Here is a 27,167-nt window from a genome sequence, read left to right as displayed (position 1 = left end):
CAGGCATCATAAGGCTCAGAAAGAAACAACTGGTCGCTGTACGAAGTCATATTTAATGGTCCCAGCGTGGTAAATATGCATTTTATGTATCGGTCTCACTCAGTATCATAAAATCGAACTGTAAATGTTCCCGCTGTGTTATTTGACCCTTCTTTACGACGTTTGCGTTCATAATTATTGTTGTCGTAGCGACGGCTATTTGCCGCTATTTCTGTGTGTGATAAACATATTTTGCTTTCTAGTTTTCACATTTTGAACATGTTAGGTGCATATGCGTACACTTGGTACCTTATTATTTTATATTTCACAGTTTACGGCGAGGTCTGAAATCTCTGAAATGCTATTTCCAGCATTTTGAGGGGCGAATTTTGCTGACGAAGTCCGAAAACAGGGACTATTAATTTGGGTTCGTTCCGTACGTACGTCCGGAGCTATATCTCGGACACCCACTGACGGATTTCTTGTTTTCATGGTACCCGTGCTACTTTATCTTGAATGCAATGAACGTTTCTGTTTAAATTTTGTACAAAGATAGTATACCAAGATATACATCTGCACCAACATGATTTTTGTGATTCAATTCAATATGTCATTTTTACATGTCGGAGCTGTTTCTTAGAGATGATTAGGCCGATTTGGATACAACTTGTTATGATGATCATACATATTTGGTTTTAGGTGCATGTCATATTTTTTCCGTGATTCGAACAAATATGGCTGACTGACGGCCATTTCGCTTTTCATGGTACCTATGCTACTTTCTCGTGAATGGAAGGGAAAGTTTCTGTTTATATTTTGTAGGAATGTAGTATGCCAAGAGATACATCTACACCAACACAATTTTTGTGATTCAATTCAATATGGCTGGCTGACGTCCAATTTTTATGTAAAAGCACTATAAATCGTCATTTTTACATGTCCGGAGCTGTTTCTCAGAGATGACTAGGCCAATTTGGATCAAAGTTGGTATGGTGATCATACATATTGGGTTATAGTTGCATGTCATATTTTTTCTTTGATTCAAACTAATATGGCTGACTGGTGGCCATTTTGTTTTTCATGATACCCATGCCTACTTTCCCATGGATGCAATGAACATTTCTGTTTAAAATTTGTACAAAGACAGTATACCAATAGATACATCAACATGAACATTATTTTTGTAATTAGATTCAATATGACTGCCCAATGTTCAATTCTCGTGTAAAAGCACTGAATCGTAATTGTTTACAAATCCATCTCCTATTAATGATTTCAATCTAATCTCAATGACTTCATCAGCATCAAATTGATTGTTATTACTGTTTGTTATTACTTGTAATACTAGTACTTATTGTGTATCATTCTTCTATTATCAGAATGGAGGCTTGTACCATATGTTTCTTGGATTGAGTCTGTATTGTCACTCAGGAACGTAATATTTGAGTGGGATTTTACTGTCTGGAGAATGAAAGAAATTGGAGTGAACGGGTTAATTTTCTATTTACTATTAGGGATTCCGTCCAGGAGTCGTCAGGGTTCAGTCCGTTCGAATTGGTCTTTGATCATGTGGTAACGGATCCCTTGAAATTGGTGAAAGAAAATTGGTTAGTAGAGGGGCAAGGACAAATGTGCTTGATTATGTGACAAGGTTTGGAAAGAGACTGAGTGAGGCATGTGATGTAGCTAGGAAAAATATGAAATCCACTCAATAGAAAGATGAAATTATTGTTTGATAGGAAGCAATAGAGCGTTCATTTAGTTTGGCATTGGTATTAATAGCAGTTATGGGTTTTACTTAGGTAACATGGACCACATACAGTTCTTAAAAAGGATAATGACGTTGATTATGTAGTACAAACTCATGATCAGAGAAAATCGATCCAAGTCTGTCACATTAATATGCTGAAGCGTTAATGCAATAGGCAAACGTAAAGAATGTATGATAATGGAGTGTGAGGTCGGAGGTGAAGTCCAGAATGCTGATAAAATGTTAGTCGATACATTAGGAATTAAACAAAATAACGTTTTTAAATTTAAGTAAATCTTTAGACGAAAGTGGGTTATTTATCACTTGAAATGGTATTGCTAATTATTTCAGACGTTCTTAGTAAAACCAATGTAAATGCTTATGATGTATGTGTGAGAAATGCTTTTCTTATCAAACAGTATCCTTACTGTGATAACCCTATGAAATTAGAGATCATGTGTAAACAAACAAACAAAAGTATGTGCTTGTGATCAACTTCATTGCTCCATGTGATAGTAACTGGTCTTCTTCTTGTGTGTGTTGTTTTGTGTGGTTTTCGGAATGTGAATTCTCTTGCTAAAAACTGATTTATACCCCATACCTAAAGTGGATGACAGGATTGACATTAATCAAACGTGATATCTTGAAATGTTATTGGGATGTTCTTTTAAACGAAAGAGTAAAAAAAAATTCTGTATTTGTAACATCGGATAATTTATACCAATATAATAAAGATTCAGCGTGAAGAATAGTGCGGCCACATTTAAAAGATGGACATTTGAGAGATTTGGAAAACGTGAAAACGTATATTGATGATATTGTTATATTTAACAACTCGTGGCAGGACCAAATGGTGTGCCTTAATAAAATATTTGATCTACTTCAGTAGGCTAACTTAACTGTTACGATTTACTGCGAGTGAATTCGATTTTTAGCATTAATATGTATGGTTAACAGTGAGTGAATCAGATTCTTAGCATTAGAGCTTAGAGATGTACTGCGAGTGAATTACATTCTTAGCATTAGAGCTTAGAGATGTACTGTGAGTTAATTAAAATCTTAGCAGTTAGCTGTGAGGATAACAATGGATGACTTATATTCTTAGCATTAAGTTGTGAGGTTAAAAGTGAATAAATTAGATTCTTAGCATTACAGTTTTGAGATGTACTGCGAGTGAATAAGATTTTTAACATAAATCTGTTTGTTAACAGTGAGTGAATTAGATTCTTAGTATTAGAGCTTTGAGATGTACTACAAGTGAATAAGATTCTTAGCATTAATCTGTTTGTTAACAGTGAGTGAATTAGATTCTTAGCATTAGAGCTTTGAGATGTACTGCGAGTGAATAAGATTTTTAACATTAATCTGTTTGTTAACAGTGAGTGAATTAGATTCTTAGTATTACAGTTTTGACATGTACTGCGAGTGAATAAGATTTTTAACATTAATCTGTTTGTTAACAGTGAGTGAATTAGATTCTTAGCATTAGAGCTTTGAGATGTACTGCGAGTGAATAAGATTTTTAACATTAATCTGTTTGTTAACAGTGAGTGAATTAGATTCTTAGCATTAAGACTTTGAGATGTACTGTGAGTGAATTAGTTTCTTCGCATTAAGCTGTGAGGTTAACAGTGAGTGAATTGGATTCCTAGCATTAGAGCTTTGAGATGTACTGCGAGTGAATAAGATTCTTAGCATTAAGCTGTGAAGTTAACAGCCAGTGATTTTAGTTTCTTAGCATTAAGACTTTGAGATGTACTGTGAGTGAATTAGTTTCTTCGCATTAAGCTGTGAGGTTAACAGTGAGTGAATAAGATTCCTAGCATCAGAGCTTTGAGATGTACTACAAGTGAATTGGATTCCTAGCATTAGAGCTTTGAGATGTACTGCGAGTGAATAAGATGCTTAGCATTAAGCTCTGAGGTTAACAGTGAGTGAATTTGATTCTTTGCATTTAGGCTTTAAGATTTACTGCGAGCGAATTAGATTTTTAGCATTATGTTTATGGTTGACAGTGAGTGAATTAGATTCTCAGCATTAGAGCTTTGAGATATACTGCGAGTGAATTAGATTCTTAGCATTACGGCTTTGAGTAAATGAGATTGAGTAAATGTGATTGTCAGCGTTATACCTTCGAAATGTACTGCAACTGAATTAGATTCGTAGTAAATTAGATTCTTAGCATAGAACTTCGAGATGTACTGTCAGTGAATTAGATTCTTAGCATTAGGACTTCGAGATGTGCTGTCAGTGAATTAGATTCTTAGCATTAGAACTTCGAGATGCACTGTCAGTGAATTAGATTCTTAGGATTAGAGCTTCGAGATGTACTGTCAGTGAATTAGATTCTTAGGATTAGAACTTCGAGATGTACTGTCAGTGAATTAGATTCTTAGCATTAGAACTTCGAGATGTACTGACAGTGAATTAGATTCTTAGCATTAGAACTTCGAGATGTACTGTCAGTGAATTAGATTCTTAGCATTAGAACTTCAAGATGTACTGCGAGTGAATATGATTCGTAGCATTAAGCTGTGAAGTTAACAGCGAGTGATTTTAGTTTCTTAGCATTATAGTTTTGAGATGTACAGTGAGTGAATTAGTTTCTTCGCATTAAGCTGTGAGGTTAACAGTGAGTGAATTTGATTCTTTGCATTTAGGCTTTAAGATTTACTGTGAGCGAATTAGATTTTTAGCATTAATGTTTATGGTTAACAGTGAGTGAATCAGATTCTTAGCATTAAAGCTTCTAGATGTACTACAGGTGAATTAGATTGTTAGTGTTATAGCTTCGAGATGTACAGATAGTGAATTAGATTCTCAGCATTAGAGCTTTGAGATATACTGCGAGTGAATTAGATTCTTAGCATTACCGCTTTGAGTAAATGAGATTGAGTAAATGTGATTGTCAGCGTTATACCTTCGAAATGTACTGCAACTGAATTAGATTCGTAGTAAATTAGATTCTTAGCATTAGAACTTTGAAAAGTACTGTGAGTGGATTTGATTCTTAGCATTATAGCTTTGAGATGTACTGTGAGCGAATTAGATTCCTAGCATTAAGGCTTTGAGATGTACTGCGAGTGAATTAGATTCTTAGCATTAAGCTGTGAAGTTAACAGCCAGTGATTTTAGTTTCTTAGCATTAAGACTTTGAGATGTACAGTGAGTGAATTAGTTTCTTCGCATTAAGCTGTGAGGTTAACAGTGAGTGAATAAGATTCCTAGCATCAGAGCTTTGAGATGTACTACAAGTGAATTGGATTCCTAGCATTAGAGCTTTGAGATGTACTGCGAGTGAATAAGATGCTTAGCATTAAGCTCTGAGGTTAACAGTGAGTGAATTTGATTCTTTGCATTTAGGCTTTAAGATTTACTGTGAGCGAATTAGATTCCTAGCATTAAGGCTTCGAGATGTACTGCGAGTGAATTAGATTCTTAGCATTAAGCTGTGAGGTTAAAAGTGAGTGACTTAGATTTTTAACATGATAACTTCGAGATTTACTGCGAGTGAATTAGATTCTTAGCATTAGAACTTCGAGATGTACTGTCAGTGAATTAGATTTTTAGCATTAGAACTTCGAGATGTACTGTCAGTAAATTAGATTCTTAGCATTAGAGCTTCGAGATGTAATGTCAGTGAATTAGATTCTTAGCATTAGAACTTCGAGATGTACTGTCAGTGAATTAGATTCTTAGCATTAGAACTTCGAAATGTACTGTATGTGACCTGTTTGTCTTTATATATTTACTGTCCATCTCAATGTACCAAGTATGGTGTTAACTTTCAAAGAATGCATGCACAATTGTATTTGACATGTCGTAATTGATGCATTTTCTTCCACTACCATTGATTCTTTGCTTTCTTATTCTAGTAGTGATTGACACAACCATTGTGATAATGTTGAGAGGTATTATATTAATGTGGTATTTATTTCATGATTTCATTCTAGGAATTGGAAGATTTACATGTAAGGCCTCGCAAAATATTTCTGGTCTGGTCAGGCATTTTGTGTGGGTTTAAGCATACGTGTAAAGTCGTTTAATTATGTCAGTATTACTGCTTGCTCGTTTGTAGTTTGTGCATCTGTGTATCGAAAGTTCACATGGACGATTGTTTTTATTGTTTTTTAATAACCAATTACGACCAAGCACGACAAAATGGCGGACATTATTTTGAACACATGAAAATATGTCATAGCAGGAAATACGGCGGACGGTCGATTATCATGATACAAACAAAAAAATATTGGTACAGCATTAATTCTCGATGAGACCAACTTTAGATGTAAAATCTGTAACATTTAACTACTCTGCCTGGTGACACTAATTGTCAAAAACCATATTATTTTTACCCATTGTATAGGCAAGTTTACAATTGTTTCTCAACGCCCGTCGAGTAGGCGAGTAACATGCACACCACGTGGAGATGAATCTATGTTATTACTGTGAGTGTTCTTTCTACGTTTTTCTACAACTCGCATACGTCGTCAACTGGATGATGTAAATCTTATTCGTATAATTCAACAGCTAGGCCCCGTATGGGTCATTTCATGTTTACACACGAAAAAAAACAATCCCTTATTCTAGTGACTTTATTCATTGCATTTTCTGTGCTTTATTTCTTGTAATTATTTTGTGAGGTATTAAAGCCAGGAGCTTTAACTTGATATTTTGGTGTATGTGTATTTCATTTCCAGTACTACTGTCTTGTTTACCCCATACTAGCAGTGAAAGAACCCCCTGTCCAGTGTGAGTTCTGCGGGTGGCCCTCTCAATTGCGATAAGCAGGCCTTACACTGTGACACCATGTCAAAACTAAGGTCGACCTGTTTCTGCTAACGACCTTTGAAATCCATCCACATGTTATCAATGTATGTTATCAAGATAACTCTGGGTAAATGAAATTCCAAAGTGTCCACCTGCTTCGACAAATGCACCAAGTGCCCTAAATAGTTTACTTTGTAGTTTCTTGTATTTAATCCATTTCTGAACTACACGGTAAGTGCACAGAGACTATTCATGACGTTATTGAAGGCTAATGTGATCATCTCAACCACCCGCACACAATCATATGCTGACAACGTGTCCTCCGCTGATTTAACGAAAGCATGCCAGCATGCCTCCATAGCGATTTTACCGTAGTCTGAAATTCTGCTATTAACTGTTGTACTATATTTGATAACTAACAAAATGACATTGATGCGAATACAAGTTCTAATAAGGGGTGACCTTTGGTGGAGCGATGGCAGAAAATAATGTGCAAAACATTGTTCAACTTCTCTCAGTTGTGTGCTAACAAGTTGTTTCCATGATGAATTTGCGGTTTGCCATAATTTATTCCCATTTTGTAAAATATATTTCCCTAAGATTTTGGTTTCAGAATTCTGCTGTTGCCCTCGAGATTATAGGAACCAATCCCTATCTGACCAAACCTCCGTTTTTTCACTCCCTTCTCTATTATGTCTCTTCACTCAATCGTAATAAACTAATATAGATGTATTCTGATTCTATAGATTGAAGAACTGGAATATGTATAAAAAGTTGTATTTACTTACGTTGTTGATATTCGTCGCGTGGTTGTTTCCGTGGTACTATAAATGGCTGACTAATTCTAATTCCATAGTCAGGTATGACTTATTATCTGAAGTGTTGTGTTGCCAGTGACAGATTCCACAACTGTTCTGTACTATTATTGGCCTCATTAGTGCATTCACAGCTACTAATGAATTTTTGACAATATTTGTTTATATTTTTATATTTTGTTTGTTTCAATAGAAATATATTAATATACATCAACATTGATTCTGTTGACATTAAGAACACTTCGTTTGTAATTTTAAAACATCTTAAGGTAGCGAGACTATTATTTGTGTTGAAAATTCCGATTTTCACATTTATTTATTAATTGATGAAATGCACTATAAACTTTCATCTGACAAAGTCAACGTAACCTAGAACGTCATGTAAGTTGGTTAAAATGTAGATTTTCTGAAGGGAAGCAAGGCAGCTTCAGTAGTGTTTTCTAAAATCAACAACACAGGTTTAATTTGTGTGCCTATAAGTTTCAAAGATTAAATCAAGACAAAGCAATGTTAGGATGTGTTATCAGTAGCTATCTGACACACAATGAGTGTTTCCAAACATTTGAGTGGTTTGTCTCCGCCCCTGTTTATTTCACAGATTAGTCATTTGCATATGAATGTGTCAGACACAAGGTCACACAGCCACTGAAAAAAAATCATTGATTTTAGTGTTTTCATCTGCCGTTTTATCGAACTATAGCTATCCCATTCCTTTAATTTTTTTGGGTTTCCAATAGCCTTACACATTTGGATGCCCCTACACATGTTAAAACAGACCTTGATGGGAAAACAAATCGCTTGTGCAGATAAACAAGGTAGAAAATCTTTGCTGTGACTTCATGGACGTTTTCTAGGAGTTTATGTTTTTCAAAATACAAGGTCTTTAACAAAAAATAACGTATACTTATTGTCGTTGGGTTAACACCAAAATTTCACAGCTTTAAGGTGACAATGAGGGGAACTTGAATGTGTCCAGACAAACTATTTCATGGATTATTTACCAATATGTTGTGGTTTGAGTTGGGGTCAATGCGACTAAAACAGAAATTAAAATTCAGGACACTATTTTTCAAAACGCGTTGCTTGAATAAAACTGATCAGACACATTCAATTTACCAGACTATTGAACAACTAGGAAATATGAAAACAAAACTTATTATCACCAGCATAAATGCGTAATTATTTTTTTTACAAGAAAAGTAATTTTTCACTTTTGATTAAGTAACGCACCGTAGAATGCAGATACGGGCATGACAAATACACCTTTAAAAAGCTTGAAGTCTGGCGATTCCAAAAATATATACTTTCCTGGGTCTGTAGTCGTTTGGTCCCAATTAGAAGATGAAAAAAAGTATGCAAATAATAGTCCCGCTACCTTAAGTAATAACACTGGAAGCATAGTGTCAGTACTGCTATTTCTACTAGTGATGAGATACTATGTTGATGTAACTATTATTTCCAATGAAAGAAGTCAAGGTCGTTAAAAGGTTGAAGGTCAACGCAGCTTTATGACTGGGTAAATTTTGGTGTCTAGACATAAAATCATCAGTCGTCACAAAATTGACAGGTCTGCGGCAGAAATTCATTTTAATTCTGGCTCTGTTGATGACACATTCAACACAAATATGTAATTGTCACGGGGTAGGCTAGCATCCGACCACAAAGTGATAAGAGGCACGCCTTCACCACGTGTTGTGGGTTCTTTGACACCCTACTGATTGAAATATCGAAAATAAGCCAGCTGATGCCTGGATTGTCCCCTGTACAACTTATTATAGTACCAGACCCACTCGCACACAATGAAATGCACAGTAATATCGTAAAGGATGGTTTAATTGTACAACCGGTTATGATACACAAAATTCGCTGATATGAATCAACGTAACAAAGATACAAGTCGCTGTACAAAAGGAAATATTAACACGCATGTCAGGGCAGGATAAAGCAGTGGCGTCCCGTGAATAACCAGTTTCCTCAACCCGAAACCGGGTTGATTCACAATAGGCAATGCACCTTTTACGTATGGAACGACGCCGCTACTTAACTGCGCCGACGGGCGCGCGAAACGTTGAAGCAGGAAACTGGCTGTCAGAAAATACAATTAAACTAATACTGTTACAATTTCAAATAAGAATACAATAATTTAACCACTAAATTAGCCAAATAGTTACCAAAATACATTCGAAACACAGCCAATGGTCCCTAGCCTAATGTGCGTGTAATGAGCGTGATAATTACCAGCTTCTGTCGGGTTATAGTAGAAACGTTGCTACATGTAGATTCAGTTCGATACTCAGGCCTGGTTTCTCGTAGGATACCTTGTAGGATTCGTGTCGAACATAAAAGTTCCATGGAACAGCACGTAGAAAAGGATTCCAGTCATCCACTGTCTCTACACAACGTCCGTCGACTAGGCGAGTAGCTTGCACACCTCGTGGGGATGAACTAACTCTCCCTGTTCACTCACAACACAAGGCTGGCTCTGCTTGCTGTCGCTGCCTCAGTTCTTAATGTTCTCTCTCGCGGCTGCGTCTACCTTGACCTTTTATAACGTCCCCCACCTGGAATCATTGTCATGGCAACTGAACATAGTTGGAATCTGCTTACACAATACACTGGTGCTATCATTCTTGGTAGTCACTTAACCGGTGTTTGTAATCAATAGCCGGCACACGTATGGCACGCGTCTCTTTATGAACGGAGTTTTGGGGTGTGTAAGTGTTTCAAAGTCTACTAGCTCGGCTGTGAAATAATCCTACCTCTGGCTGTATTAAAATATACCTTTTGGCCAAACCCTAAATTTAACCCGACATGTATACCATCACGAACCTTGTGACAGTAATATATAATCATGAATTTCATATGTTCAAATTCCAGTTTGATAACAGCTGCGATTAACAACACAATCCCATGTTTTTAACATGCAAATTGAGAGTGAATTGTAGATTTACTAATTTTTACAATCATGCATCAGTTAAGCATTTAGGGGTAATGTTTGGACTTCAAAATAATGAGAATTATCAGTGGTACAGAAACACAATTCGGAATGTAAGACATAATTTACCAATGTGTGGGTAACTGTGGAAAATGATATTTAGGCATTTCATGATACTTGCATGACACAATTCTCGTACTTTTACAAAGTCATTTTCTATTTATCAGTAAGAAAGAAGATATATCATCGAAACCAAGAAAAATATTTTTGGACTGTGGGGGAAATGTTGCATCATCTGTCCAATTATTCAAGGAGACTTACCCAGATGCAAATGAATATGAAATACATTCCTTCGAGCTTGACCCAAAACTTCGTCCATATTTCAAACCTTATGAATTGCAAGGGTCAGTTACTGCCCATGTACCATGTGGGGTTTCAGACAAAGACGGTGAGTATAATGTCAATATACAGTACCTGGACGTTTTATCAACCGTTGAAAAACATATTTGTAACACACGTAATATAATCAACTATGAATGCAAGCAATTTACAAGACGCCCGTCTACCAACATACATTTTGGGGTCAAAAATTTTAAAGGGATCCGTATACAGAATCGCACTTGAGTTATTTATGTACAGAGAAACAATTATGTTATTGGATTGATCCGCTACCTGTATTACGGTGTTCCTATCTTTTTACAAAAAATAAAATCGACATTTATTCAACAACATTAATAACAGTTATTCAACAACAGAGAGCACTAATACATGTTAATACATATGGCTTTCTGTAGAATCCAGCGTTTAATATAATTTTAAAATGGCGGCCCGGTATACATTTTTCTGTTTGTTTTTCTATGCCTGTATTTTGAGCGCTGCTGAAGTTCATTTTTATCGATTAACTCTGTTGCTGTGCTCATGAATGTTGTCTGCTGCTTGGGAAGTCGTTTCTTAGATAATTATTGCGTGTAAGGATTGTTTGTCCAACAATTTTGATACTGACTGTCTGTATGTACGTTAGCATTGAATATGGCAGCCATCTGTGTTAATGACATTGTTATTTGTGAACTGGCATGTTTTGTTGTGAATAAGTTGAGCCCGGGAATGACTCGAGCCGCGATGAAAAAAGTTATTAAATACTTTTACACTAAGTTGGAAATCGACCAAACTAAATCTGTGGTTTTTGAACTGTCGGGTGATCGTGTGCCATCTTGCCGTAAAGTAACACTCCCCATCCGTGATGTTATGTTATTGATTGCATAGCTGACATGGTTGCCACTTCAACTTCATCGTCTCCTGTAATGTTCTATATAGTGAGTCTTTATTCACTTATTCAAGGCCATAGACCCAAAAAAGTTGTATAGGTTGCTTATTTGAAAACAAAATAATAATATATATGTACATACATTTACAATCATCATATTAATATTACAACAATTCGTAATTTCGCTACTTAACTTTAAGGCTTGAAATACAAAAGCTGCAAGCCGCATCAACATATTCACACGAGAGAACCATTACAAATGTCCATCCTACCAGACAATCCCTTGACGAAGTTAGCATAGATTTTGTATAGCAGAAGGCGAAACGCTACTTCTGCTCATTGACGACTATTCACGATATCCATTTGTAGAACCAATATCGCCAACTGCTGCACGTTGTGTCATACCAAAGCTCAACTACGTATTCGGGATGTTTGACATTCCCAGAATTCTCAAATCTGATAATGGGCCACCATTCAACAGTGAGGAATGTGAGAAATTTGCAAAGTAACCCCACTTTGGCCTAGAGCCAATGGAGAAGTAGAACAATTTGTCAAAACGTTGAAGAAGTCGATCAAAGAATCAAAAACAGAAGGAAAGAATTGGAGAAAGGAAATGCAAATATTTCCACAAAACTACTGCACAACCCCTCATGCTACAACCAGCATATCACCTGCAACTTTGTTTCTGAGACGCATCATATACAACAAGCTTCCTCAAATAAATGATATCGATCCAGTATCGGAAATCGTACGTAAATTTGATTCACTGCAGAAGCACAAAATCAAGATTCGTGCTGACAACAAATCAAATGTGAAACCATAATATAAAGACAGACGATAGGGTATGGTAAAACGACCATACAACAAAACCAAAGGTTCCACAGTGTATGAGCCTACCCCAATGACAGTAGTGCGACAGAAAGGCTCTATGATTACTGATGATAATGATGAACACACGGTCACAAGAAACTCATCATTGTATAAAAAGTTAAATAGATCATTACTTCAAAACAACTCCGACTTTGATAGTCATGATCCCTCATCACTGATTATGACACCAATCCGATCCGGTATATCCTCAACAAGTCTAGCTCCATATATTCACCACCATTGCAAATAAATATGCCAAAGACAAGTAATCTTAACAACGGTGAAAACGTAAAAGTTAAAAGTTCAAGTCAAGAACACAAATTGACTAACAGCGATAGTTCTACAAAACTCGTTCCTATACTGACATTCGCTTAGTCGATTCAGAACATTTAAAGTATATCTCAGACTTTTGAACTCATGAAATTCATCATGATTCTTGTTATTATTCGTTACTCGATAAGATCTATACAATGTTCGATTTATTCGTTTACAAAATGATAGTTCGTATACAACAAATGTTATCAGATCAAAATTGAGATTTTTAGTATCCGCAAGGAAGGGGATGTAATGTCCTATATCATTATTTATGCATGACCTACGACATCACTCGATATGTTACTATAGTGATGACTGTGTAGCATTATGGGATACTTGAACGACATGGCCGACATCAGTCAATAAATATACGTCTATCCAAGCAGAGTTGATTTATCAATACAGACGTTACATCTCCCTCCAATTGATATTGACTATGTCGATTATATCAGCTTATTGAAGTTGGTCAGAGATATGCTGGAGAAATTGGATACCGTAAGCTCCAAACTTGAGGCGAACGAAGTTGTCATGAAAATCATATACGTACCACTGCTAACAAACCAGTTGTAGCTGAGAACATTGATTCAGTCACTCATTTGCGCTTTGCCAACACAGGCTAACATTAATGAAATACAAGATATGTCTCGGGTCAAGGATAACTCTACCTGGTCATTTGTAGTTAGTAAACAAAACAAAAAAAGCTGATGTTGTCAATCGTCGGAAACCAAAACCAATTATTTATGGCTCTGGGAACACGTCATGTCATTTTTCTGTGGCCGTAAAACAGCCGAGAGTAAGCAGTATTTTCACTAGATACGTCGGTTGAGCAACTTGAGAAATATGTATTGTGCTCCAAATGTGTTTCTAGGTGATATTAAGCCTAAAACGTACTCATCTGTTAGAGTAGATGAACGTGATGAAGTCTGAGGTGATCGCTAATAGAGACATAGGTTGTGTGTCCACTACTGATTAACCTTTATGAATATGATTAACATTGGTAGTTATAATGTGAGAGAATTTAAATCGTCTACTGTTGCAATTTGCTTAAGAATGTAGTAGAGGTTGGGTTTTTTCTTTAAAAATATCAAATTTACTTTTTTTCCATATTCTCTTATACGAATATATGAAGCATGCATTTAACTAGAAAAAACAATTGTAGGGATGGTTTAGGAGAGTAATACATTTTGAATAAATCTGAGATAGACAGTGCCGGTCCCAAGCTTGGAAAAAGAAGAATGGTTGGGCGCAGGGTTAGTAGCCCCACCCTGTAAAAAAAGCACTAGCTACAGAAGCTACGTCAACAAGAATACCAATCAATTCGGACCTGGGAGAGGAAGGTTCTCCAGCTGGAGAGCTTGTGGCGCCGGATTGGGAAAGTCGGCTTCCGGAGCCCACTCGGCCGATAACCATCGTATCTTCTAGGACCACAACTAGTATAGGTGCTTGGAATGTAATAACTATGTTTGAAGCAGGAAAAACTAAACAAATTTCAGTAGAGATAAAGCAATATAAACTGATTATATTAGGCATTAATAAGACACACTGGACGGTAGTTGGACAAACCAAACTGCCTATGGGGGAATTACTTCTATATTCCGGACATTCTGAAGCTCTTATTGGCTGGGAGGGTCATGGTCCACGGATCATCACTGCCACATTCAGGACAACAAATCGTAGGATATTGTACAATGTTATGCTCCAACAAACAATGACGAGGATGAAGCAAAGGAGAAATTCTATCAGAAGCTTCAGGCAATTATCCAGAAACTACCACCAAGAAATATCATCATGGTTATGGGTGACTTCAATGCCAAGATCGGCAGTGACAACAAAGGGCTTGAAACAGTGATGGGAAGAGAATGTGTTGGAGAGAGAAATGAAAATGAAGAAAGATTTTTGGATGTTTGCGCTTCAGGACAGTTAGTGATAGGCGGGAGTGTTTTCTAACATAAAAGGATCCACAAGTACTTAATGATCTAATGATAGAGGATGAGTCAGTGGAAGGAAGGTGGGAATGAATAAAGGATTCCGTTACTGAAACATGTAAAGAAGTACTTGGCCCAGTGAGACGCAAACACAAGGAGTGGATGTCTCAACAAACCTTGAAGAAGGTTGAAGAACGAAGGGAGAAGAAGGCAGCCATCAACAACAGTCGAACAAGGTCTCAGAAGTCAAAAGCTCAACAGGAATACACAAAGATAAACAAATCTGTCAAACAGGGGATAAAGAAAGACAAACAAGACTATATGGAGACAGTTGCAGATGAAGCAGAGGAAGCATCTCACAAAGGGAATATGAGAGAATTGTATTCAATCATAAGGAGTCTATCGGGCAAGTTCAGCAAACTGGAAAGACCAGTGAAAGATAAGGAGGGAAATGCTATCACGGATGATGAAGATCAGAAGAGAAGCATTTTGAAGAGCTGCTGAACAGGCCAGGCCCGCATAACACACCAGATATTCCACCAGCCGATAACATCCTACCTATTGACTGCAGTCTACCAACAAAAGAAAAATACGTAGATCCATCACACAGCTGAAGACGGGTAAATCTGCCTGACCAGATGGTATTCCAGCTGAGGTTCTAAAGGCAAATGTTGCAGTAAATGTGGAATCCTCTACCCACTTATCCAGAGCATTTGGAAGGAAGAAAACACGTCGATAGAGTGGAAGGAGGGCTATCTTGTAAAGCTACCAAAGAAGGGTGACCTTAGTCAATGTGAAAACTACAGGGGGGTCACACTGTTCTCAATACCGGATAATGTTTTTAACCGCATTCTCCTCAATAGAATGAAGGACGCGGTGGATGCACTCTTACGTGACGAACAGGCTGGTTTTAGGACAGGAAGGGGCTGCATAGACCATATAACAACTTATAGAACAATCACTCAACTGGAACTCCTCGTTGTACATCAATTTTGTAGATTACATGAAGGCCTTTGATAGCACTCTTTGGAATCTCACGAGGCACTATGGCATACCAGATACAATCACAAATATCATCAAGAACTCATACCAGGGTATGACCTGCCGTGTTGTCCATGGAGGACAGCTGACTGATGTCTTCCAGATTAGGACTGGTGTCAGACAAGGCTGTTTGCTGTCACCTTTCCTGTTTCTTCTTATCATTGACTGGATAATGAGAACATCAACCAAGGGCAGGAGAAATGGTATCCAGTGGTCTCTCTGGGGACAACTGGATGACCTGGATTTTGCGGATGACCTTGCTCTGCTCTCCCATACACAACAACAGATGCAAGACAAGACAGATACAGTCAGCTACAACTCTACCAGAATTGGCCTTAACATACACCCAACAAAGACAAAGGAACTTAGAATAAATGCAACTAACACAAACCAAGTCATATTGAGAGGTGAATATTAAGAAGAAGTGGAGAGCTTCACCTACCTGGGAAGTAATGTAGATAAATCAGGAGGGGTAGACACTGATGTATGAGTCAGAATTGGCAAAGCGAGGGCAGCCTTCAACCAGCTAAAGAACATATGGCATTCATCAACCATATCTTTCAGAACAAAGATTAGGGTCTTCAACACAATCATTAAACCAGTACTTCTGTATGAGGCGGAAACATGGAGAACCACCGAAATCATCACCTGGAGGATCCAGACATTTATAAATTCTTGCTTACGTAAAATATTAAGAATATGGTATCCAGATGTGATCACAAACCAGGTGTTATGGGAAAGAACAATTTAGCAGCCCATAGAACAGGAAATACTACAGAGACGCTGGCGATGGCTAGGACACACCCATCAAAAACAAACCTAAGACATCACAAGGTCGGCGCTCACCTGGAACCCACAGGGCAAAAGGAAACGGGGCCGTCCAAAAATACCAGGTGGCGGGACCTTGAGGCTGATGTCCGGAGGTTGGGCTATACCTGGAGGGAAGTGGAGCGTCTGGCACAGGACCAGCCTGGTTGGAGAAATCTTGTTGGTGACCTATGTCCCAGGAGGGACGATAGGCATTAATAAATAATAATAAATCTGAGTTACCGTGTGTTTTATATTTTTTTGTGATTTTTCACACTTAAGTAAACATCGGTATTTGGGGTTAGTCTAGAGAGTAGATCTCGACTCCCAGCTGCTCCACGATAGTGATTTTTGCCATAGTTATTCTCTGATAGCTGCTAATTGAATCTGGCAAAGATAGTGTCTACCCCTTTGACTTTAGAAAATACGACACAACTCTCCCCTATGGGAACTCTGAAACAGGATACCATATTTCAAAACAACGTTGACGATGTTTTTAAAAAGCTTTATGAGGTAAACATCTAGGTCATGCAACAGTAGACGAACTGGGAAATTAAATTCAAACCTTTTATAGTATCTCTAAATTACGCGAACATCATTTCTGTGGCCTTATTTCGGTTTCTTCGAAAATAACTCCTCTCTATTTGCACAGTGATCACGTGATTACAATGTACCATTTTTTTGTTGGAATATTTATTTTATATTATTTGAAAATAGCTATAACCTCTACTACATCCTTAAATCCTGTGACATCTTGTTAGTACAGAAACATTAGCTTAACAAGGACAGTTTGTCTAATCTTAGTTCTTTAAACAGTGAAATTATTTCAGTTGGTGTAAGTGCTATGGATAGCTCACATTGGGTACTTAAGGGCAGGCCTTATGGGGGTGCAGGGATTATTTGGCGTAAACTTCTTGATGGAGTTACGCCAATTCTCATTGAGGGAGAGAAAAGAGCTATCGGGATACGTGTTAAGTTAGCTCACCAACCTGATATTGTAAATTTTAATGTTTACATGCCACCAGCTGGTTATGATATTGACGAATTTCAACGAATCCTTGGCATGTTGCATGCCACTATTAATGATTCAGATACATGTTGTTGTCTAATAGCGGGTGATTTCAATGCTGACTCTGGGAAAGAGCAATGTGAGTATTTAGAACAGTTTGTAAAAGATAATGATTTTGTTATGGAACTCCTTCCTTTCCAGTACTTTTACTTATCTTAGTGACTCGGGTTTAGCACACCATTGGATTGACCATGTTATTTGTTCAAAATCGGCCAATAGTATTATTAACAATATTATTATTAAACTATGTCATCTATTTCAAAGAAACTATGGTGCAAGAGAAGCTATGTTTATAATAAAACATATCTAATCAATATATTCAATTTCTATTATTATATTGGCAGGATGCCATCTATTGTTGATTACCTTTGCGAATTTGCGTATAATTCAAACGAGCCCCCCCCCCCCCCACGTCTCTAAAATAAAAATCTCACTATTATTTTGAAATTTCATAAAAACAATTTTTAAATAATATTGAACAATAATGTAGGTTTCTACTTCTTTTGTGAGATACTTTTTAAAAACGACTGTGTTCAAGCAATTGGTAACTTTGTCGAGTAAAATCACTTTAAAACTATTTTGACAATGATGATTGTTCAATACATGTTTCTATTGAAAACACTTAAACAAATAATAAACACAAAATATTGTTTAATAAAAGCATGTTTAACAGTCTTGAGGTAATAAGCACTTTTTAGTACGTGTTTCGTGGTTATATTATGACTTACAAATGTTTTCATCATATACTTTTCACAATTATGCAGATTATATACATTTGAGTGTTGCATATTAGATACTAGTAGCTGTATTTTTCCCCTCTCCATACTAAATGGTATTGTTGTGTATATTCAATATATTAGTTTCCATATCCCTAGTAATTCACACAATTCTACTTGCCAATACTAGATAATACTAGATACTAGATTTAAAATTAAACTGTAGGACAACCATACCAGGATAAGGGTTTTTTGCTGGCAAAATTCACACAAATTTTCACCAAAACATTCCCCAATTATATACATATGTTACAGATGATATTATACGTTAGTTATTTGTTAATTTTACAATAGCTTTGCACATCAAACCCAGAAATCCAAATTACTACAATAGCTATTGTGCACAAAAATCCCGAATAATCATTTTGGAAAAATGTTATGCATAATATAGTCTGCGTCATCACCTTTCAAAAAGAATACTTACGTATTATGCAAAGCTTTGGGGATAGAGCAGTAGATTTTTGTAGTAATTTTAGTGAGTTTATATTGCTATGTTCAACTTTATGGGCAAGCTCTTGGATTAAAACATTCTCAATAAGGTCAAAAAATTTATAAAAAAAACGGTATCTGGTCTTATATTGGCGATGAATTTATATGCCTACATACCTTACTTGTCAGTTTACTTGATGGAATGAAAACTTCAACAGTTTGTGCTATCTTCACAGGATTTCTAACAGCTTACCTTGAAAGTGTTTGGTATCCAGGAAAAACGGGGTTTGCTGGCAAGGATCAACAGTGGGGCGGAGGAACTCTTTTGGCAACTGATGAAGAAAAGCAAAAAAAGTTTAAAAAAGGTTCAAGAAAACTTTCCCGTCAAATTACAGCACCGATTATTGACCTATCAAAGTGGATTCAAACAAACACAAAAAAGGAAGATTATGTTATTTTGAAACTTGATGTGCAAGGTTCTGAGTATGGCATTGCTGACAAGATGTTGGCCGATAACACGTTTGAGTGGATTGATAAGTAAGTACATGTTGGACCATTCTTTGATATGTATATATATTTCTTGTTAATGTTCTGATACTTGTTTTGATGTACATGAGACACAATATTAACAATATGCTCAGGTTAACTGAAAAGCACCCACCTATGTCATCTGTTTCACTGTTGACTAAATCACAAAGACACGTACCATAGTCTTTCTGTCTGGATTCGTTCGTCCTACACTATGTTACATTGTGGATAAATTTATAATGATATAATTGTTCTGTGTGTTATTTATTATTAGGTTTTATGGCGAATTCCATAGTTATGCAGCAGTTGGTGTTGCAAAGACCGAGAGGACAAGAATAAAAAACTCTGTAGCTGCCCAAGGAGTACATCAAATTTTATGGGAAGGGGAAACAAAACACTATGAAGATTTTGGTGTCCTTCACGAAATTCGGGTAAGGCCAAGCAAAGCAATTATTGTTCATCGGATTTTTGTTTGAAAATATTAGAGCAGGAAGGAAAAGTTGAAAACAAAAAGTGTACACTCATTTTGAATATCCTTCAAACGATGTAAAATTCACAGAAACCTCACACCCAAAATAAGGAAGGAAGTACAAATGGTATCCCAAGGTCGTTCTCTCGAAAGGGGAATTCCCTTATACGATGTATCTCACATTAGAGTACAAACAGGGCTATAAAAAAACGAAAGTTGTATCAATCTCATATTCCATTAAATTAGCCAGTGCAGGAATCAGGGAATACTTTGTTATAAAAATGCATTTCAAATACTAAAGAATGCTAAATACGCCATTTTTATATAATCACGAATAATCAAACTTCTAATTTACTATAATACTGCAAAATATGATGTTTTAGGGTTTAGTGCAATGCACATTACAATACACGGTCTGTTGACATATTATATTGTTGAAATGTTCTATAAAGTCATAATTTGGTTATCACAATTTGGTTATTATCTAGGGTACGTAATGTGTGTGGTGAAATGTATATTACCTCATACTTATAACGTTTACACATAGCAAATGCATAAGGCATGTATTCAGATTTACAAAGAGAGAACATGAATACAAATCTGCAGAAGAACAATACCGCTACGCATTGTGTTGGCCAATATATGTGAATGAAAAATGTACGTTACTGTTACAGCGAACTGGCGGCAAAATAGGAGAATTGCGTTCAAGCTTACTACCAGTTTTTATCCCATGCCATTTAAGAATGCAACCAAATGACACCGTACTATTTTTCGGTTTTATTCATGCTAGCTTAGATTGGGTTATGAAATATTCTTGTGGGTATGTGTGCGATTTGCTACTTTTAAATTATTGTGCTATCACTTGTTGATTTATATATGTTTGTAAGAAAGTAGTAATCGGACAATCTAGTAAGCTGGTATAAAACTATTAAATATCGTCTTTGTATTTGGAAGAGGAATTTGATTAAGCTGAAATGTACTTTACTCACGAAAACGTGCATTTCAGCAATGTAATACTATATTTAAAATCATCGATTGTGAACATTTATAAACGAACGTGCAAGATTACACTTGTTTTACACTCAACTACGAATTAATTTCTCAAGCTTAATGTACGTAATTCATTCAAAATAGTTATGTATTCTGAGAATGTTTGGATGACATAATACATTATTCATATGTGTTCATGGTTATATTTATTCTTTGAGCAATATTTATTTTCTGTTCATGGATAAATGATATCTGATATCGCAGAATTGTCTCCCTAGTGCATATATTAAAAATAATTATCTTGTAACTATGCTTCATGATAATTAGCATGATAGTTATGACAATTAGCATGATTATCAGGCATATTTAGGAATGTGTCATTTATTTATTTTTAAATCATAAATAAAGCATATAATTTCTGAATGAGCATAGTGATACTTTCATGTTTTGGTCAATAAGGAGCGGACTGTCATATTAGATAAAATACTATAGCATAACACAACTGGATAATAAAAACTAGTTTTACACGTCAATGAAAAACAAAGGGTTTGAGGACACAAGTGTATGCTATTGCGTTTATGTCATTTACTATAATGAAATCGCAATTTATAGACACCAGTACAAGACTAACGTCCGTTTTTGACTCCCATGTGCAAAGCACAAAATGGGAGTCTTTGCAGTTAGTGTGTCTGTATGGGTGTGTGTGTGTGTGGGTGTGTGTGTGTGTGTGTGGGTGTGGGTGTGGGTGTGTGGGTGTGTGTGTGTGTGTGTGTGTATGTGTGTCCGACTGTTCCACTGCTATCTCAAGAACCACTCATTGGATTTTGATGAAACTTGGTACATAGATGCTCTGGGCCAATGCGCAGATTTGATTAGTTTTTGGTGAAAATCCGTGCATATTAATTACCTAATTTGTATGATAATTAGCTATTTTTTAGTGGTTCTATGACTGTTCCACTGATATTTAAACAACCACTCATTGGATTTTGATGAAACTTGGTACATAGATGCTCTGAAATAATGCTAGGTTTTGATTAGTTTTTGGTAATAATCCGTGGATACTAATTACCTAATTTGCATAATGATTAGTCAATTTTCGGTTTTTACACTGATATCTCAAGTACTAATCATCACATTTCAATGAAACTTGGTACATAGATGTCATATGACACTGCACAGACCTGATAGTTTTTATGGTAATATCAGTACATATAATTACCTAATTTGCATAATTAATTAATTTTCAGCTTTTGATATAAGTAGTGAGCATTACATTTCAATGAAACTTGGTACTTACATACTCAAGGACTATGCAGAGATTGATTGTTTCGGATAAATATTTGTGCATATTAATCACCTAATTTGCATAATTAGTTAATTTTCAGCTTTTCCACCGGTATCTCAAGTACTAATCATCGCATTTTAATGAAACTTGGTACATAGATCCTTTAGGACTATGCAGAGACCTGATTAGTTTCAGATTAAATAATTGTGCATATTAATTACCTAATTTGCATAATTAATTTTCAGCTTTTCGACTGATATCTAAAGTACTAATCATCACATTTCAATGAATCTAGAATTATGCAGAGACCCAATTAGTTTTTGGTAAATATTTGTGCATATTAATCACCTAATTTGCATAATTAACAAATTTTCAACTTTCACACTGATATCTCAGGTACTAATCATCACATATCAATGAATGTTTATACATGGATGCTGTAGGACAATAGACAGACCTGGATAATTGTTGGTTAAAATCTGTACATATTAATTACCCAATTTGCATAATTAACCAATTTTAAGCTTTCACACTGATATCTAAAGTACTAATTTCCATTTTAATGAAACTTAGTACAAAGATGGTCTAGGACAATGTACAAACCTAATTAGTTTGGGGTAAAACTCTGTTCATATTATTTCCCTAATTAGCATAATAATTCATGATTTTTTGGTTCTAATCACATTTCAATTAAACTTGGTACATAGAGTTTTTGTTACATTGCGCAGACCTCATTAGTTTTACAATCAAATCTGTTCATGTTAATTTTCTGATTTGCATAATTAGTTTTCAGCTAAGTAATTTCAAATTATATTTAATGTGTCTCCAATACTCTCAGCACATGGGAGTTCTTTCTAAGCTTTCTTTGATTCACGGATGTTTTTGGTGATACCTAACCCTATATAAGGATTTGTAGAACGCACGGCATTGGATTTATGTTTTACATACATAAAGTTTTAAAATGTTGGTAACAGGTTGATAAATTAACATACTTTTATATTCGGATTTTCTCTTCGCCAGTTGTACCTCCTTATTGTATGTGGGTGTCAAAAACATTATTGCAAATAGTTGACCGATTCATAGGCATATTGTTCCCTAAACACCAACACAACGGTCATCAACCATTTCCCAGACTGGTTCGAATTGATTGCATTCAGACATCGCATTGGTTCTTGGTGAGTTATTGATGGACGCCAATGTGTATTTTAGTTGTTTTAACTGAATTTGCTGACCTTGCCATTTATTACATGAAATAGACGTTATTTATTGTAGTAAAATTGTATATATAAATTTGTTTACTTATTTATTTTATCCATGGCTAACTTTAAATGCGATAGATAGTGTATAGCTTGAATGAGTAGATTGAGTTCCTTGGAGGGCGATTAACAGAGGAAGCCAACCCAAATTTCATTCATTCAATTACTTTCTATTAATTTCAGATACCTAGTAATACGCCAGGTCAACTTCGCACGATGAACCACCAATGTGTGAAGAAGGAAGGAGAATCTCGGGTCAGCATTATTATCGAGGTAGGCATGAACGCAAAAACTGCCAGAGTTTTAATTGAAACAATTCATGCCTATGAGAAACACGTTCCTCTGACATTATTCGTTTACGGTGACTTTGTGGAATTGTATCCTGAACTAATCACAGAGTGGAGCAAAGAGTACGAGATCGGCATCAGAGGAAGCAGTCCGCTACCAAGGAACCTGTGGGCGTTACAAAACTATGGAATTCAGCGACTGTCCGTTGTCAGTGCTGAGATGAAATTAAGCAAATTGGGACTAACAGCAGCGTATATATTTCCACCTGAATTTGGGGAGACTGTCGCACTCGTTGCAAGTGAGAGAAATCTGCGAATGATTAATTCGACTGTGACACTGCCACCAAGAAGTGGTAAGTATATAAAAGGAACCGTCTCATTAGTGTGATAGTGAACGTCAGAAAGAGAGAAAAAAACACGGATTTGGATTATTTTCGATCAAATGAATGAATAAATATGTTCTTAAAGAGCTACTTGCAGACAGCTAATGAGAAATGTATGCCATTGCAGCCAGTAGTTTCTAATTGTTAAATGTATTAGTTGAAGCCCTTCGTGAAATGCGAAGTGGCGTATGGTATGAGGTGCTTTAGAATGAACAAATGCGCCGAGACAAAGCTACACATAATGTACTGAGGCAATTCACTCAACAGTCTGAGGCATATGTCCGAATTATGTATCTGCATCATTTATTAAAGCTGCACACTGTTTGGTCTTCAAGTCGGTATGTTTGGGTGAGGGGGAGGCGTGCGTGCGTACCAATTTTCAAATTCCAGTTTGTGGCAGATGGGAAACACTATTTCATATACCATATTTACCTAATTAACTTGTCTGCACCGGTTTTTCTTGTTATTTTGTGATATAATTCAACTTTTAACTGATCAAAAAAAAAAGAATCTATTTTTTGTGGCTGATATTTGGGCCTCACAGTACAGAAACACTTGCAAACAAGCTTTCAGTGTGACACTGGGAACTGCGATGCCACCCATCTGCTTGTTTGGCTCATCCACAGCAGGATTAGCATTGAGTTTGATTATCTTGACGTGTAACATAATATTATATTTACTATCGGGTCAATAATTTAGAACTCTATATCTACGTTAAATAAAGTACTACATTATTGCTATTATCACTACCATGTTTTAGTAAGAAACTCGCATTCTCAAATATTTTCATCATAATTATTTATTGAATTATAGTTGAATTATTAAAAAAATTATTGTATTTATATATTTAATTGAACCTTGACGTACTGTAGTGACAAATCCTGTTTATAAGCTCATCATCGTCGTCATCATCAGTACTCTGAGTAACGATGTTATTTAACTGAGTCTACATAGAATAATTAAAATGTTATATATATGAAATTGATGTGCCTCGAATAAGAACTACTAACACAAATGTAAATGCTACTCCATCGTCATTGTGTCACAAATTGTTATTTTTCATTTTAATTTATATGTTATAGGCAGCCTGACGTTTGAGACGTATTTCAAATATGAGGATGTGAAACGAACACCGAAAGCTCTAAGGATCATTCACGAAGCACTCGTGCATAGTGGGGGAATACTGAGTTTGGATTCTGATTTTCCAGACAGTCAGATGACGTCAATTTTCCTTCTGGATTATTTATACGAGGTTTCTAATCACAAAATTACAAGTTTACGTGAATGTATTGGTGTTGAGTGATGAGTAAATGGCAACATGGTGTTTGCTGATGCTGTGCTTTGAAATTCGTTTGAAACGACGGGAACTAAATTCAACGAATAAAAATATGTATGTTGAAATATATAACAGCGTCTCAATCGACTGAATTTTTTTAAAAATAGTTGCGCCTATGTACACTATAATGCGAAGAAGAAGATAAAACACATAAAGAAAGCATAAGGTCGATCCTTATGCTTTGTTTATGTGTTTTATCAAGTATACTTGTAAAGTGCTCTATATGGTGATCACATACTGGCCAGCTTGAGAGGTACCATGTGTCGTCTATTTATTGTGAAGAGCGGGTTGAAAGCTTCCTTCATTTTACACTATATATTGCATGATTTAAAGGTACATACTTTTCCTTCCCAGGTATTGATGTCTGTATCATGTTTAAGTGTGTTGGATGAATGAATGTATTCTTGAAATAGTATAATAACAGGTCATTGACATGTTCATGTACATTTTATGACTGACCACAGTCCTGAGGTCAGTACACAACAGTTAAGTGAAAATATGGTGTTTACCCTACTACTGAGGTCAGTTCTTGACAGTTTATTCACAATATAGAGTTGACCCCACTACTGAGGTCAGTTCCTGGCGGTCAGTGACAATATAGAGTTGACCCCACTCCTGAGGTTAGTTCTCGACAGTTCAGTGACTATATAAAGTTGACCCCACTCTTAAGGTCAGTTCCTGACGGTCAGTGACAATATAGAGTTGACCCCACTCCTGAGGTTAGTTCCTGACGGTCAGTGACAATATAGAGTTGACCCCACTACTGAGGTCAGTTCTTGACAGTCAGTGACAATATAGAGTTGACCCCACTACTGAGGTCAGTTCTTGACAGTCAGTGACAATATAGAGTTGACCCCACTACTGAGGTCAGTTCTTGACAGTCAGTGACAATATAGAGTTGACCCCACTCCTGAGGTCAGTTCTTGACAGTCAGTGACAATATAGAGTTGACCCCACTACTGAGGTCAGTTCTTGACAGTCAGTGACAATATAGAGTTGACCCCACTCCTGAGGTCAGTTCTTGACGGTCAGTGACAATATAGAGTTGACCCCACTCCTGAGGTCAGTTCTTGACGGTCAGTGACAATATAGAGTTGACCCCACTCCTGAGGTTAGTTCTCGACAGTTCAGTGACTATATATATAGAGTTGACTCCACTCCTGAGGTCAGTTCTCGACAGCTCTGTATCAATATGCAGTTGATTACTCAAAAGCTTTATTTAAAAGTCTAATTTCATTTAGTATAGCTGCAATTTGTATTATGTTTGAACGGTCGAAATGAATTCTGCCTTCGATCTGAATTTCACACAATTGATAGAGCTGTTTACTAATAGTGCATTTTTTATTCAATGGTTAAGTTATGCTTACTGGCTGAGCCTAAAACAGGAGGTCCCAGTTTTCACTTTTCAACTTCATTAACCTTGGTTTCAAAATGCAATTGGGGGTTTGGTGTTTTTGAATATAATTTTGTCTTGATTTAAATGACAAGCATTTTGAAATGCATACTTCCCGTTGTGTAATGAATGTAAAAGACCATAAGTTGTGTATTGAATGCGAAAGACCATAAGTTGTTTATTGAATGTGAAAGACCATAAGTTGTGTATTGAATGTGAAAGACCATAAGTTGCGTATTGAATGTGAACGACCATAAGTCGTGTATTGAATGCGAGAGACCATAAGTTGTGTATATAATAAAAACAAAACAATAATCAATTCTACGTGTTGGTACTTTGAGAAAGACTGTTAACTGTACAATAACACCACCGTGTATTGTCAATCGCTAAATTTTCACAATATCAGGACTGTAACAATCACAAACACGCTTTGTTGTAGGACTCTAGGAAATTTAACAGCTACTAACCTATCGATTTTTCAACATAAAAACAAAT

At 36.2% G+C, this 27,167-nt stretch overlaps 1 protein-coding gene across 1 annotated transcript; it reads left to right on the top strand.

The window, feature by feature from the left end:
• Positions 1-25,351, top strand: LOC100373196 (uncharacterized). The gene is made up of 7 exons (XM_085499710.1): positions 1-69; positions 7,246-7,359; positions 10,477-10,697; positions 18,982-19,282; positions 19,548-19,704; positions 23,457-23,913; positions 25,026-25,351. Exons 2-7 carry the CDS (start codon positions 7,262-7,264, stop codon positions 25,244-25,246), a joined length of 1,455 nt encoding a protein of 484 aa, XP_085355836.1. The 5' UTR covers positions 1-69; positions 7,246-7,261; the 3' UTR covers positions 25,247-25,351.
• The last annotated feature ends 1,816 nt before the right edge of the window (positions 25,352-27,167 follow it).

Source organism: Saccoglossus kowalevskii, chromosome 5 (assembly GCF_978046115.1).
Source record: "Saccoglossus kowalevskii chromosome 5, keSacKowa6.1, whole genome shotgun sequence".
In the NCBI taxonomy this organism is placed as follows: domain Eukaryota; kingdom Metazoa; phylum Hemichordata; class Enteropneusta; family Harrimaniidae; genus Saccoglossus; species Saccoglossus kowalevskii.
This window is presented reverse-complemented; position numbering and strand designations above follow the sequence as displayed.